At 34.5% G+C, this 13,211-nt stretch overlaps 1 protein-coding gene across 3 annotated transcripts; it reads right to left on the bottom strand.

Moving 5' to 3' along the window:
- Window positions 1-44: 44 nt before the first annotated feature.
- LOC127455700 (sodium/nucleoside cotransporter 2-like) lies at window positions 45-10,815 on the bottom strand. Of its 3 annotated transcripts, XM_051723761.1 has the most exons (18): window positions 10,683-10,809; window positions 10,351-10,430; window positions 10,187-10,266; window positions 9,854-9,945; window positions 9,546-9,735; window positions 7,125-7,266; window positions 6,753-6,866; window positions 6,194-6,268; window positions 6,033-6,113; window positions 5,845-5,925; window positions 4,210-4,335; window positions 3,434-3,564; window positions 3,164-3,332; window positions 2,826-3,020; window positions 2,573-2,654; window positions 1,963-2,061; window positions 994-1,099; window positions 45-504 (listed from the first exon to the last, which is right to left on the bottom strand). In XM_051723761.1, the coding sequence occupies exons 1-18, from the start codon at window positions 10,768-10,770 to the stop codon at window positions 393-395; spliced, it is 2,043 nt and encodes a 680-aa protein (XP_051579721.1). In that variant the 5' UTR covers window positions 10,771-10,809; the 3' UTR covers window positions 45-392. The 3 variants fall into 3 exon arrangements, with proteins under 3 accessions (XP_051579721.1, XP_051579720.1, XP_051579722.1); XM_051723760.1 differs by having other exon boundaries at window positions 2,573-3,020; XM_051723762.1 differs by lacking the exon at window positions 10,187-10,266 and having other exon boundaries at window positions 2,573-3,020; window positions 10,683-10,815.
- Between the last annotated feature and the right edge of the window lie 2,396 nt (window positions 10,816-13,211).

Here is a 13,211-nt window from a genome sequence, read left to right as displayed (position 1 = left end):
TTCTGTGTGTGACAGAGTGTGAGTGAGGGAAAGTCAGAAAATCCTTGATTATAAAATGTTTAATTCCATGTTTTGGATGTATTTCCACAAATGATTATACTACTTACAAATGACAGAACAAAACAATTAAATCAAAAGAAATTTGCAGCATTTACAGAGCATAAAATTGCACATATTTTTCTTACTCTAACACATTGGGTTTTCTTTATAAAGAAATTATGCATGAATTGGCAAATGACCAAATAGAATTATATATTTATATATATAAATACATGTATACACTGGACATTTTTAAATGTACCAATTTAATGAATAATGTCATTATAGTAAGTAGAGAGTGTTTTTTTGTTTTGTTTTTTTTGCACAGTTGATACTGTTACTTTTGGTTCAAACTACATGCACAAAGGTGCATTGAAGAGACCACAACAGTTGGCAAAATAAATTGTAGCATTTTTCACTTCACTCCAAGGATCCTCAAATGAAAGAGTCCCATTGTTGATAGTACTGCAAACAAAAGAACATTAAGATTGCTGAGTAAATATTTTACAGACCCTTGGCACCTTACATGGCCAGAGTGCTTTGCTCTTGGCAATCAAGTACCACTGCTGCCCTTAGAGGGTCAAATTGACCCTGCTCATTAAATCACAGTTCAATTAAGTGAGTGACTCTTAAGTGAGAGTGAGTGCACTTATAAATAACATTTTGAACAGTTCAACCATTTTACAGCTTTTTCATAAGGCTTTATATGAACAGGGTCAAACTGTCCCTTAAGTACATCTTAGGTACTTTTTTTCATAGATTTTTTAATAAAGACATTAAATTAAAAACAAATTACATTGTCAGGTGCAGATCACCTCCATGGAGGATGTTATGAAGTTTCAGGGCGAAACGATAAGGGGGGGGGGGGGGGGGCTTAATTGACAATTAACCCTAACCCTAACCCATATATATATTCAATATAACAATATATGCAACAATATACGTTGTCCTTACCTATCAAAAAGGTCGTAACAGCAAGTGTCAATGTTGGGGACAGTGGTATTGAAGACTGAATTCTGAAACACACTCACACAGTCCAGTGAAGGGACAAAAAGGATACCTACAGGTAGGGCAATGATTTACAACTTGAGTCAACATGAAACAGTTGCAACATGAAACAATCAACTTGGTGTGGGACACTGGGTAAACATTTTACACCTAAAGGTTTTAGGTTTGAACACTGCAAGGGATTAAAAGCTATCACCATGGATACAATGGGGTCCTTGAGCAAGGCTCCACGGAGATTGTCACTATAAATTGTAATGTAAGTTGCTTTAGATACGATTATTTCCTAAATTACTTATCAATTGACTAACACATTTTTTTTGAAGAATTTCTTTCAACACCAGTTGTAAAATATTGACGACTCTGCCTCACAAACATGCCTGCTTAAATGAACTGCAGGGTTCAAATCCTTTATGAGCAATGAATTTCCATTACTTTTCCAGTCATTTGTGATTTCTGGAAACCAATGCTTAGAAATCATTTTGATTCAGACTGATTCACTAATTAATCATTCAGTCCGTTTTTTGAAAGATTTCAACAAATTACTTGAAAATTACCTTCTTTAAAAGAAGGATTCAGTCACAAATTGGGCAGGCAAGTACACAAGCTCTAATCAAGAGCAATATTTAGCTGATGAAATGTAATTATGAAAATGTATATTTAGTACAGACATTTCCAATGCTTTTCTGCAGCTTCTAAGATTAAGATTTTTATCTCCACAACCTATCAGGCCTGGAAAACACCATTTTAAAATTCCCTGATATTTCCAGATTTTCCATGACCTTGAGAGCCATGGAACTGAGATCTAATTGCAAGATGTCTTGTGGTAATACAGTAACACAGTGATGTTGCTTTATTGTGGTGTTAGACTGAGGTTAAAACAGTAGATTTTGTTACATCTGTTTAAAGCTTGCTTACCAGCAATACAGGCATTGATCAAGGAAACACATGTGCCTGTGAACAAGGCTCTGAGCACTAAAGCTGATATATCACCCTTCCTTGATGGGCAAATAGAGGCTGTGGAATCAAAACAATGTAAAACATTATCAGTAAATCATACCAGTAGAGATAAGAAGTAATAATGATGTCATAATGTGCACAGTACATACACTGAAATACTGTATGTAAACAATGACAGGTCAATTACAGAGCCAGTAGAGGGAATTCTTCAAATTATTTAAAGGGATAGTTCACCCCAAAATTATATTTTATGTCATCATTTACTTACCCTGATATTGTTCTAAATCAGCATGACTTTTGTTGAACACAAAAAGGAGATCTTAGGCAGAATGTTAGCCTCGATCAGCAATCACTTTCATTGCATCTTCATTCCATACAATGAAACTAAATAGCGATTGAGAATAACATTCTCCCTAACGTCTCTTTTTTGTGTTCTCGCAGAAGATAGATAATCATGCAGGTCTGAAATAACATGAGGGTGAATAAATTATGACAGCAGGTAAACTGTCCCTTTGAGCACACTTCACACTTCAAGTGCTTTAAATCACTTATTAGAAATGATACTCACACAGGCCTCCAATCACAATACCAAGAGAACCGAAATTAGCGAAGCCACACAGGGCATAGGTGCAGATGATTTCTGAACGAACCTGCAAGTAGTTTTGGTGACATAAAGTAACTGAAACATTTGAAACAAAATGCAAAATTTGCATGCTTACAACAACCTTCAGATTATGCAGTTGACCAATTATGTCTTTAAATGACAAATAAATAAAAAGTATAGATTTAAGGGAAATTTGATGAGACACATAAGTACTTACTGAAATCCAATTTTTGTCAGAACCATTCTCTAGAATGCCATTAAGTCTGTTGCTTTTGAGCTCTGACAGCTTCTCATAGGCTATAAACTCATTAAGGAAGAGTTTAGTACCAATAAGCTCAGCCACTATAAATGACTCATCGTATGGAATTCCCATCATAAAGGCAACCGGCATAAACACATAGGAGCAGATCAACTAAGAGGTAGAAGGTAATGGCTCTGTTAAAAACACTTCACTTTTGAATATAAAGATTTGAGAAATGAAAATGATCATGAACATTATGAAATAAAAAGCAAAGCCACTGATTTGACCCAGGTTTTGACTACTACTATACACACGTCAAAAGTGACTTCTGGGTATCCAACCATGCCTCCCATCCAGCTAAGAGCAGCATTTATGAAGTTGAAAATGGCGAGAAAAGCAATTAAGTTAGCAGCAATGTTGGCCACAAGCCCGATAGATGCAGATGCCCCATTACTGGCAGCTTCCAAGACATTCTGTTCACCACTGAGCACAAAAAAAAGAACATTTGACAGATCATTTTTAAAAAGCAACATACAGTATTTCGAAATCCAAACGTTCTTATGATAACTGAGAGGAGGACCCACCCGCTGTCAACTTTAATCTGATCTTTAGATGTGAACTTGCTCTGTTCATTTTCAGGGTAGGATAGTTTGGAAATAGATAGGGCACATGGGGCAGCCATCACAGATGCAGAAATCAGAGACGATGCATCAATCTGTGTAGGGTTGACTTTAATTACAAACTCATAGAGAAATAAACACACCGTGTTAAATACCCCACGAAATAAAACCTTCAAAGACTTTTGTGGCTTTTAGTCCTTATATGTTAGGTCTTCTATATTCTTCTAGTGTACTCTAAAAGTAAACAAAACTTTTTTCAGACACAGACAATTTACAAATTACAATTTTTCTCTTTAGGAAAAACAGACCAAAACTGTTGACTCGTCTTTTTTTTTCCACATATTTTTGTTAAATTAAATGCTCTTTAAAATGAGAATGTCCCTCCTATTACCACCTGCCACCAACTAGCAAGTAGCAAATCATTGTTAATGACTGTAATGTAATTAAAATCTAAAATAAAAATAACTGTTTAAAAGGCTATGAGTCCTTCGTGCCCCATTCCTGTTTCAAAAAGAAATACGTCAACACAGGAAAGAAAACTGCACTCAAATTCACAAGGTCTTTCAGAACAAAGACATAGAGGAGTCTGTTCTCCTCCAAATAGTATCAGTATCAGTATGAACTGTTCATATGAACTGATATCAGCTGGTATGAACTTGTCATTGAATGGATTTATTTTCTTTGGCATTCTAGGTATACTAGGTAGAATTTTACAAATGAAATGAAGCATGTCATTGTACCCCAAATGAGATGAAAGCCCCCATAACACTCCCAGCAATGGTGGCAAATCCTCCAGTCACGACAGCATGAATCTCAGACTTCGTCATATCTTTAAGATAAGGACGAATCAGGAGGGGTGCCTCTGTCTGTAACACAGCAAAACCAGTCATATTTTATAGAGCTGTTTAGTCTGTTGTTCTAAAACCCAGATGAGAATTAGAATTTTCAAGCCATATGTTCCCATTAGGAATTTGCAATGGGGTTTTAAATCAGGTACATTATGTTGTTAACATTAATTAAATCTATGTAACAAGTTGCTACATAAGAACTATAACTGTTGTCCAATGAATTACATGTCATTCGTCAAGTACGAATGTGAGATAACATGCTTGGTGAATGACATGTTATTAATGGGAAAACTGTTGATGTCCTTATGTAGAAACTTGTTAGCAAATTATGCTTTAAAAAACTCAGTTTGAGGTATGACTGTGTGTAATTTAGGTTGTAGAACATAACCGCAAGTCTCTTCAAACAGTGTTAACCACAGACCTTATTTTAAATCATTAGAAATTCCCAAGGGAACCTGTAACAGATTAGCCTTCTGTGTTGGCCTAAATTGATGTAATAACTGAACTTTTTTTTTAACAATAGAAAGAAATTACAGCCAATGAAGCATTTTTCCAAAATAATGTAATTGCCAAATTTTATAAAGAAGAATCCCCCTTAACCACTTAAACTCTGGTGCAAATTTAAAAGCTCACCATTCACACACAAACAGATTGTAAAAAACAAACTCCTGTTATTCACAAATAATGTCCTAACTTTGTAAGCATGTAATTATGGTTCTGTTAACTCTATCTCCCTTTAAAAAGTCGTATTTTATTCCACTAGATGGCAGCAATTACTAGGAAACTATCACCTTCCATCAAAAGAATGCATTTTAGCCCTCACAGATGTGCTCATCCATAGACATTCAGTATAATTTTCAGTTCATGTACCATCCCCATTATTTCATCAAATATCTCGGCCTCTGAGTGGACTAGAAGCTCATTCTATGCGTCATTAGAAATCTGAAATTCCCCCCTTTGCGATGATATAAAACATTTTATCACCAACAGTCGATAACATATTTTTCAGATGATTTGTTTGACATGCTTTTCCTGATGGACTGCATAATTTGTTCTGGACATCTTAGATATATAATTGGATTATTCACCCAAGCAAGCTCACAGACAGGTAAAGAATGGCTAATTTTGTACAGGTAAATGCAGATATAAAGTTTTTGGCAACAGCAGCAGTGATCGGAGCATAAAAGAGATGTTCGTATTTGATGTCTTACAGAAATCATATTTTACTTTGTGATTCTTTTGAAAATCTTTAAAACTGTGGTATTAGGGCAACAAAATAAACTGTTCAGTCGCATTCCTGAGAATGGGAGCTTTCTTTTGATATATGATTTGTCCAAGACTTTTATAACATTCATATTTCTACCACATTACCTCTAGCTCTCATGCTCTCATTTCTGTCAAGTTAGGTTTTAGGAACTCTTATTAATGCTTAGAAATTAATGATTAAAAAACGTATCTTACATCAGTTATTAGTTAGGTGTATTTTTTAAGTTTCTGTAAATGATTAAAATTATGACAGAATATTACCTGACCAACAAATATATTTCCTGCCACACTGAGAGTCTCTGTAGGGGAGGTTCCCATTGTTATCTGCATGACCCAAGAAATCTGTGCACAGAAAGATATATCTTTAATAGACTAATTCCTATATAAAAAACATACTCTAAAGCTTTCATAAGTTAAATAAATGCCAGACTTGACTGAAACACTCTTACCTTCATGACAATCCACTGCATGACCCCCAAGTAGTACAGGACTGACATTACACTGCTGAAGAAAACCACTATAGGCAGAGCCTGTGGGTATACAGAGCAACATCTAGTAGTACAAATAGACCCATCCATTCATTTAATGTCAAGTAATCGTCATTACTAACCTGAAATGCGAATATGCCTTCAATGCGGTTTCCAAACACAAATACAGAGCCAGCTTTTGTGTAGTCCAAAAATATCTGGAAAACAAGGTCAAAGAAAGAAGAGAGTAATTTAGAACATGATGGCCATACAATAAGTATCATATTCTAATGGAATGGAATGATTTGATGTGCTGTACTTTAAGGTGCAATCAGTAAAGTTTGTTTATGTTGTGCTTGCTGATATGACAGTGGTCTTATACTGATAACTATCGACATTGAGTATTAGTATTAGTAATTTCTTTATGTGTAAAGCTTTTTAATGAGGGAAAAAATACTTAGTGCACCTTTAATTGTAAATATTAGAAAGCCCTGGGTGTTCAGTTTTTTACTGCTTTGGGAGACTTTATGCTCAAAACAGAGAAACTGCAGCACCACCTTCTCGTTTAAATAATCAACCATTATTGTTTTGTTTAAATAAGTTATCGCAGATTGTAACTAATTAACTTCATTAAAAGTGATAAGTAAGATAGTAAGATAGAAATTACACAATATATGTTTGTGAGATTGTAAGCAGTGATACCTGAACTTGCTTTCCGAGCCATTCAAAGGCTACGAGACCTGGCTGTGTCCTAATGACAAACAGGCCAATGGCAAACTGTAAACCAAGTCCCCAGAAGACTGTCCTCCATCTCACCTAATCAGAATTCAACACAAAAAACCTTTTTGTCAACAACCACACTCTATACAAAGCAATAATTGTTATATATCTGTTTTATTGGTGGGAAATTATAGGTGAACCCTCTAATAAGGCTTGCAGGAAATTCAAAGTCTAAAAAAATGCATTCCGAGATCAGCATGTCGAGTAAAGCAAGGTAGTGTGCAAGTGCATGAGTGAATGTAATCCAGGTATAACCACATGTGTGAGTGCAGTGTGCATATTTCTGTCACTAACCGCAGTCCTGTGTGCAGAGAAGAGAAATAGGGCAATAACAAAGAGACAGACACCGGCAAAAGAGATGAGCTGTTCTGGACGCTTTCGTGTGTCTATTGCCAACCATGCCACCAGTAGTCCCAACACAATAAATACGAACACCCTGCAACAAACAAAGACACATTAACCATGATGTGTGTACAATTCACCTGTGCCCCTAACTTCGCAAGAATTGTAAATATATATAGTTCTTGTAATCATCATTAAGAAATAGAGCTGTAATCAGCAGTACAGGGCCAAACACAACTTTGTCAGAATCTGTTGCAAGTATATTTAATTACACATAGCATCCTTTGAGATTAATTTAGGAAAAACAATTACAAAAACACAGAGTACTTGTAACATGAAACATAATAATTACCTGCATTAATTGAATTGACTGTTAGCTTTCTATTTAGAGTCAGCACAAATTAGCCACCTCCAAACCATTCCAACTTCTAAATATACAATTAAGCCACCCTTAAAGGAATATTCCGGGGTCAATACAAGTTAAGCATAATCGACAGCATTTGTTGCATAATGTTAATTAACACAAACATTTATTTAGACTAATTTAGTCCCTCCTTTTCTTAAAAAAAAAAAAAAAAAGCAAAAATCAAGTGAATGGGGTCAATTGGTAAACGTTAAAATACTCACTGTTTTAAAAGTAAAGCCACAAGACAGAAACAATAAGTGTGCTAACATGATTTTAGTGTGATTAAATCACATAGTAACCTTTTCTGTTGAAAGATATATCCAATTTTATACCTTTGTTGTAATGATGACGTAATGCCGTAAACACTAAAACCCTAAAACAACTGTAAAAATGATGATTTAAACAAATTTACAGCACAAATAATACATGAGTTTTAACCCTTGTGCGACCTTCGGGACATTTTTGTCTTTTTCAAAAAAAATTTCGATGTTAATGCCAACGGCATAAATTTTGCCAAAGGTGTGTATTTTTGGGGGAATTTTGATATTTCAACCTCAGTTCCTATAATACATCTATAATACATTGTGTACACAAAATAGTTACACTCAGGAACTTAAGAACAAAAATGTCCCCATTGAAACGTCAATATTTGATCCCAGTGCCATTAAAGCATAAAATCATGAATTCTATGATATTATGCTTTCATTCCGGAGTCCTGGCTTCAAAATTTTAATTTGTACTATTTTCCACCAGATGGCGCCATTTTTCTCATGTTTAGCCTATGGAGCATGTACATGCTTTTTTCCTATTTTCTGTGTTTCTGTATTTTCTGCACTGCAGGCCAATTGAATAAATGATGCAGCTAAAATTGTGTGGGTGTGTTGGTATGGAGGTCAGAGTGTGTTTTGTATGTGTGTATTGAGAAATGTGTATGTGTGTGTGTGTGCGTGTGTGTGTGTGTGTGTGTGTGTGCATGTGCGTGTGTGTCTGTGAAAAACAACAGTAGCATTATATAAACAAACTGGCATTTAAAGGGTTAAAATCCTGAAAATGAATGAATATTTGGTAGTTATGATCAGGACTGATGTTGGTTAAAAAAAGTAACTCACTGAAAGTGGAAAATAGTATTAATACATAATATTATTATGCCAGTTTTCTGACACGGATATTTTTGTCCTCTAAGGACCTCTGAGTAACGTTTTTAAATTGACGCACAAGGGTTAACAGAAGACTTAATGCTATGCTTTTATAAAATTATAAGCTTCAAATTTCTGCCTTCAAACCCTCCAAAAACTGGCCCCATTCACTTCCACTGTAAGTGCCTCACTGTAACCTCAGTTTTTACCTTTTATTTTAAAGAAAAGGAGGAATGATACAAAATTATGTTTTGTGGTGATCAACATTATGCCACAAATGCTATCGATTGAGCTTATCTTGTATTAAATCTGAATATTGCTTTAAAATTTATGTCTTTGCGTTATATAACAAAATATCAAACCAAGCAACATTTATTTCAAATAAATATAGCACAAACACACTTTTCAAGCAAAACATTTCCAACAACAAAAAAAGAAGTTTGTAAGGTTTCAAATTATAAAACAACATACTTTGTTCAAAATTAAGATAAAAAGTATTTGGACATTTTTTTGTTGTCAAACTTAAGTGGAACATATCCATAGTTAATGTTACAAACTACACCTGTGATTACTCTGCAAGGGCATCTGTGTGAAGTTGAAAATATTTGACGTCATATATCCACTAAACATGACCTTGGGACCACTTGCAAAAATGTCTCAAACAAAAGTGAAGTTCGAAAAAGGTCTGCATAATTTGTTTCCAGACGGTTTGTGTGGTTTGATATTTTGTATCTAACGCAGTGACGTTCAGACACATTTTTGAGTGTGACTTTAGTTTTCAAAAACACTTTCTCTGGTCACTTAATATTAGGATATAAAAGTCCTACTTACCATTGTATCCATCTCATATTGGATTTAAACCAACTTTGAGCTGGCTTAAAGAACTTTCTAATGCTGTCACCCTTGTACTTGCTCACTAGTTCGCTCGCAATGATGAACACCCCCAAACAAGTGAGGACAACCAAAGCAATTGCCCTCTGGAAATTCAAATAAACTGCAGCAATGAAGTATGCCAAAAAACCTACAGTTTGAAACACAAAAATATACAACATTTGAGCAAATAATGCTATGATCGATATCCCTGGAACATAGGACCATGGGTTATAACAGTTATAGCTGTGAAGATGTATGTATATTACCTGCAGCAAGTATTACAAAAGCAATGTATTTGATCATTTTGGAGTGAGTCTTGAAGAAGGCCTCTGTGGCCGTGATGGGTATGCAAGCTTTTCTGTGATGAACCAAGAAAAAGGGGAAAAAAAAAAAACGTTATATTTTGAACATGTTATAGAAGTGGAATAAATATTTTTAAACATGTGTTAGCCTATATTTACTCATTAGGATGGATCTGATTTGACCTATTATTTAATTCCAAAGTAATCGCAACTTTCTCCAGTCAGAGATAATCACCAAATAATGTGACAATGAATTGTGGATGACATCGTATTAAAAGTTCTGATGCACAACCACACCTTAGGCATGATTTTGAGTCCTTCTCTGACTCCTCTTTTTCACTGTCACACAGGTCTGCCTCTTCTGCTAATTTATTCTCCTGAAGATCACAAATATTTTGATTTTTAGATCTACAAACGAATCTCCAGAGAACAAATGACACTACTAGTCAACGCAAGCCTACCTTTACAAATCCTGGATTGTCCATCCCACTCAGTTCATTTCCATATGAGATAGCTGTCAACTGTAATTCTTCTTTGTCCGCTGTATAAGGAAAGTTTCAGATTAAAATGTTTTACCAGCTTCAATGGACTTTGATCCAACAAGTCTTTAGTAGCTGCAAAAGCATTTACATTTCTAAACACATCAATTTTTACATTTTATTCAAACAAGCATAAACCATTACCTACAAAAACTAAACCAACACTCCTCTTATACAAACCATGTCAAAAACCACCTGTTTAAAAAAAAAGAAAAAACTAAACTAAAGAATGGATAGGTAAATAAATGTCTTACTCATTCTGCTTTTTTTGTGACAACTGCTGGGTCTTGAACCTTGAGCTGGAATATGTAGCCTACTCTGCTCACTTGGAAATCTTATCATTAATGAACTACATACTAAAGTGCTTTTATTTAAGGCACTTGCCCATTGCTATCAGAAATGGTGATGGTGATGGAGGGTCCGCCTCTGCGGTTCTAAGGCCGTCCCATATCATTAGCAGGTGGCTGGAAGAGGAGGGCCGCTGCTCAACTTAAACTACCCAGCCTTCTACTAGCTCTCACAAAAATTGGACAAAAGATGTCAGTGTTGCACATTGTTGAGTACAATTCCGTTTTTACTGAGCCTATTAACACATCACTAATAAGCAAACTGACAGCAAGCTAAGCATAATGTGTTACTCCGACTATGGAAAACTATTAATATATCGATAGTAATTATTATTATTATTATTATTATCGTAAATTATATTAGTATAGCACCTTTCTAGAACCCAAGGTACCCACATAAACAGTTTTCATATAAACTGATGGGATCTTTGTATTAAATAAAGTTAATTAGATTAGTTAGTTATAATAGTTATTTTTCTTGTTGGCATTTTGATAATGAGGTTGTGGGCAGAGTAATTTAATGTTGCAAATATTCTTTTAAACAACATTATTCTTTTTGGTAACACTTTCCATGAAGCCCATATTTATAATGGATTCATAAAGTTTCATATAATATGTTGTAACTTCTCATAAATAATTTTAACCACAATTATTATACATTATAATAACTATTCATAGTTATATAGAATGTAATGCATTATAACATGACCAACATCAAATTTTATCTGTAGAAGTCCTAATGGATTCTATCCATTTATATTATGTGTGTGTGTGTGTGTGTGTGTGTGTGTGTGTGTATATATATATATATATATATATACTGTACATTACTGAATAATGTACAGATTTTGCTCTTATGGAAAGAAATTGGTACTTTTATTCACCAAAGTGGCATTCAACTGATCAAAATTTTTAGTCAGGACATTAATAACATGAAAAATTACTTTTATAATTTGAAAAAAATGTTCAGAACTTCTTAAACTACTTCAAAGAGTTCTCATCAAAAAATCCTCTACGTGCAGCAATGACAGCTTTGCAGATCCTTGGCATTCCAGCTGTCAGTTTGTCCAGATACTCAGGTGACATTTCACCCCACACTTCCTGTTGCACTTGTCATAGATGTGGCTGTCTTGTTGGGCACTTCTCACGCACCTTACAGTCTAGCTGATCCCACAAATGCTCAATGGGGTTAAGATCCATAACACTCTTTTCCAATTATCTGTTGTCCAATGTCTGTGTTTCTTTGCCCACTCTAACCTTTTCTTTTTGTTTTTCTGTTTCAAAAGTGTTTTTTTTCTTTGCAATTCTTCACATAAGGCCTGCACCCCTGAGTCTTCTCTTTACTTTTGTACATGAAACTGGTGTTGAGCAGCAGAGGACATGTGAGGCGTCTGTTTCTCTGATGTACTTATCCTCTTGTTTAGTTGTACATCTGGCCTTCCACATCTCTTTCTGTCCTTGTTAGAGCCAGTTGTCCTTTGTCTTTGACTGAAATCTTCAGTTTTTTGCCAATTTCAAGCATTCATTCCTCAAAACAATGACTGACTGATGAGTTTCTAGAGAAATCTGTTTCTTTTTTGCCATTTTTGTCCTAATATTGACCTTAAGACATGCCAGTCTATTGCATACTGTAGCAACTCAAAAACAAACACAAAGACAATGTTTAGCTTCATTTAACGAACCAAATAGCTTTCAACTGTGTTTGATATAATGGCAAGAGATATCAAGTACCAAATTAGCAATTTAGCATGATTACTCAGGCATAAGGTGTAGGAGTGATGGCTGCTGGAAATGGGGCCTGTCTAGATTTGATCAAAAATGACTGTTTTCAAATAGTGATGGTGCTGTTTTTTACATCAGTATTGTCCTGACCATACTTTGTCATCAGTTGAATGCCACTTTGGTGAATAAAAGTACCAATTTCCTCCCAAAACAGCAAAATCTGTATATAATTCCAAACTTTTGGCCTCCAGTGTGTGTGGTGAATATATATATATATATATATATATATATATATATATATTCACCAAAGTGGCATTCAACTGATTACAATGTATGGTCAGGACATTACTGATGTAAAAAAACAGCACCATCACTATTTGAAAAAGTATTTTTTTCATATATATATATATATATATATATATATATGAGGTATGCATTAAGTAAAGTAGCAAAAGCAATGTCTTCTTATTAACATCCATAAGATAATTTTATGTGGTTATGAAATATTTCAAGACATTACATACATTTGAACCTTGTAGCTTTACAAGTGTTTTTATTATAAGTTTATGTTATGACTGTATATAAGAAGACATTGATTTTTTAACTTAAAGCTCAAGGTCAAGGCCACTTATAATGGTATATTATCACGTCAATCCTTATGACTGTTTACAATATTCTGCTTTTGTAGACTGCAGTTTTACGATACCTAATGTA

This window comes from Myxocyprinus asiaticus, chromosome 18, assembly GCF_019703515.2.
Source record: "Myxocyprinus asiaticus isolate MX2 ecotype Aquarium Trade chromosome 18, UBuf_Myxa_2, whole genome shotgun sequence".
Taxonomy (NCBI): domain Eukaryota; kingdom Metazoa; phylum Chordata; class Actinopteri; order Cypriniformes; family Catostomidae; genus Myxocyprinus; species Myxocyprinus asiaticus.
The sequence above is the reverse complement of the archived record's forward strand: the minus strand, read 5'-3'. Positions and strand labels throughout refer to the sequence as shown.

What these genes read in the sequence shown, in the direction of transcription:
- LOC127455700 (XM_051723760.1), bottom strand. Translation starts at nt 10,770, where the DNA reads ATGATAAGATTTCCAAGTGAGCAGAGTAGGCTACATATTCCAGCTCAA. An exon ending in GGCTCGGAAAGCAAGTTCAG is followed by an intron (nt 6,269 to 6,752) that starts GTATCACTGCTT and finishes CTTGTTTTCCAG; the next exon opens with ATATTTTTGGACTACACAAA. An exon ending in TGCAGTGGATTGTCATGAAG is followed by an intron (nt 5,926 to 6,032) that starts GTAAGAGTGTTT and finishes TTCTGTGCACAG; the next exon opens with ATTTCTTGGGTCATGCAGAT.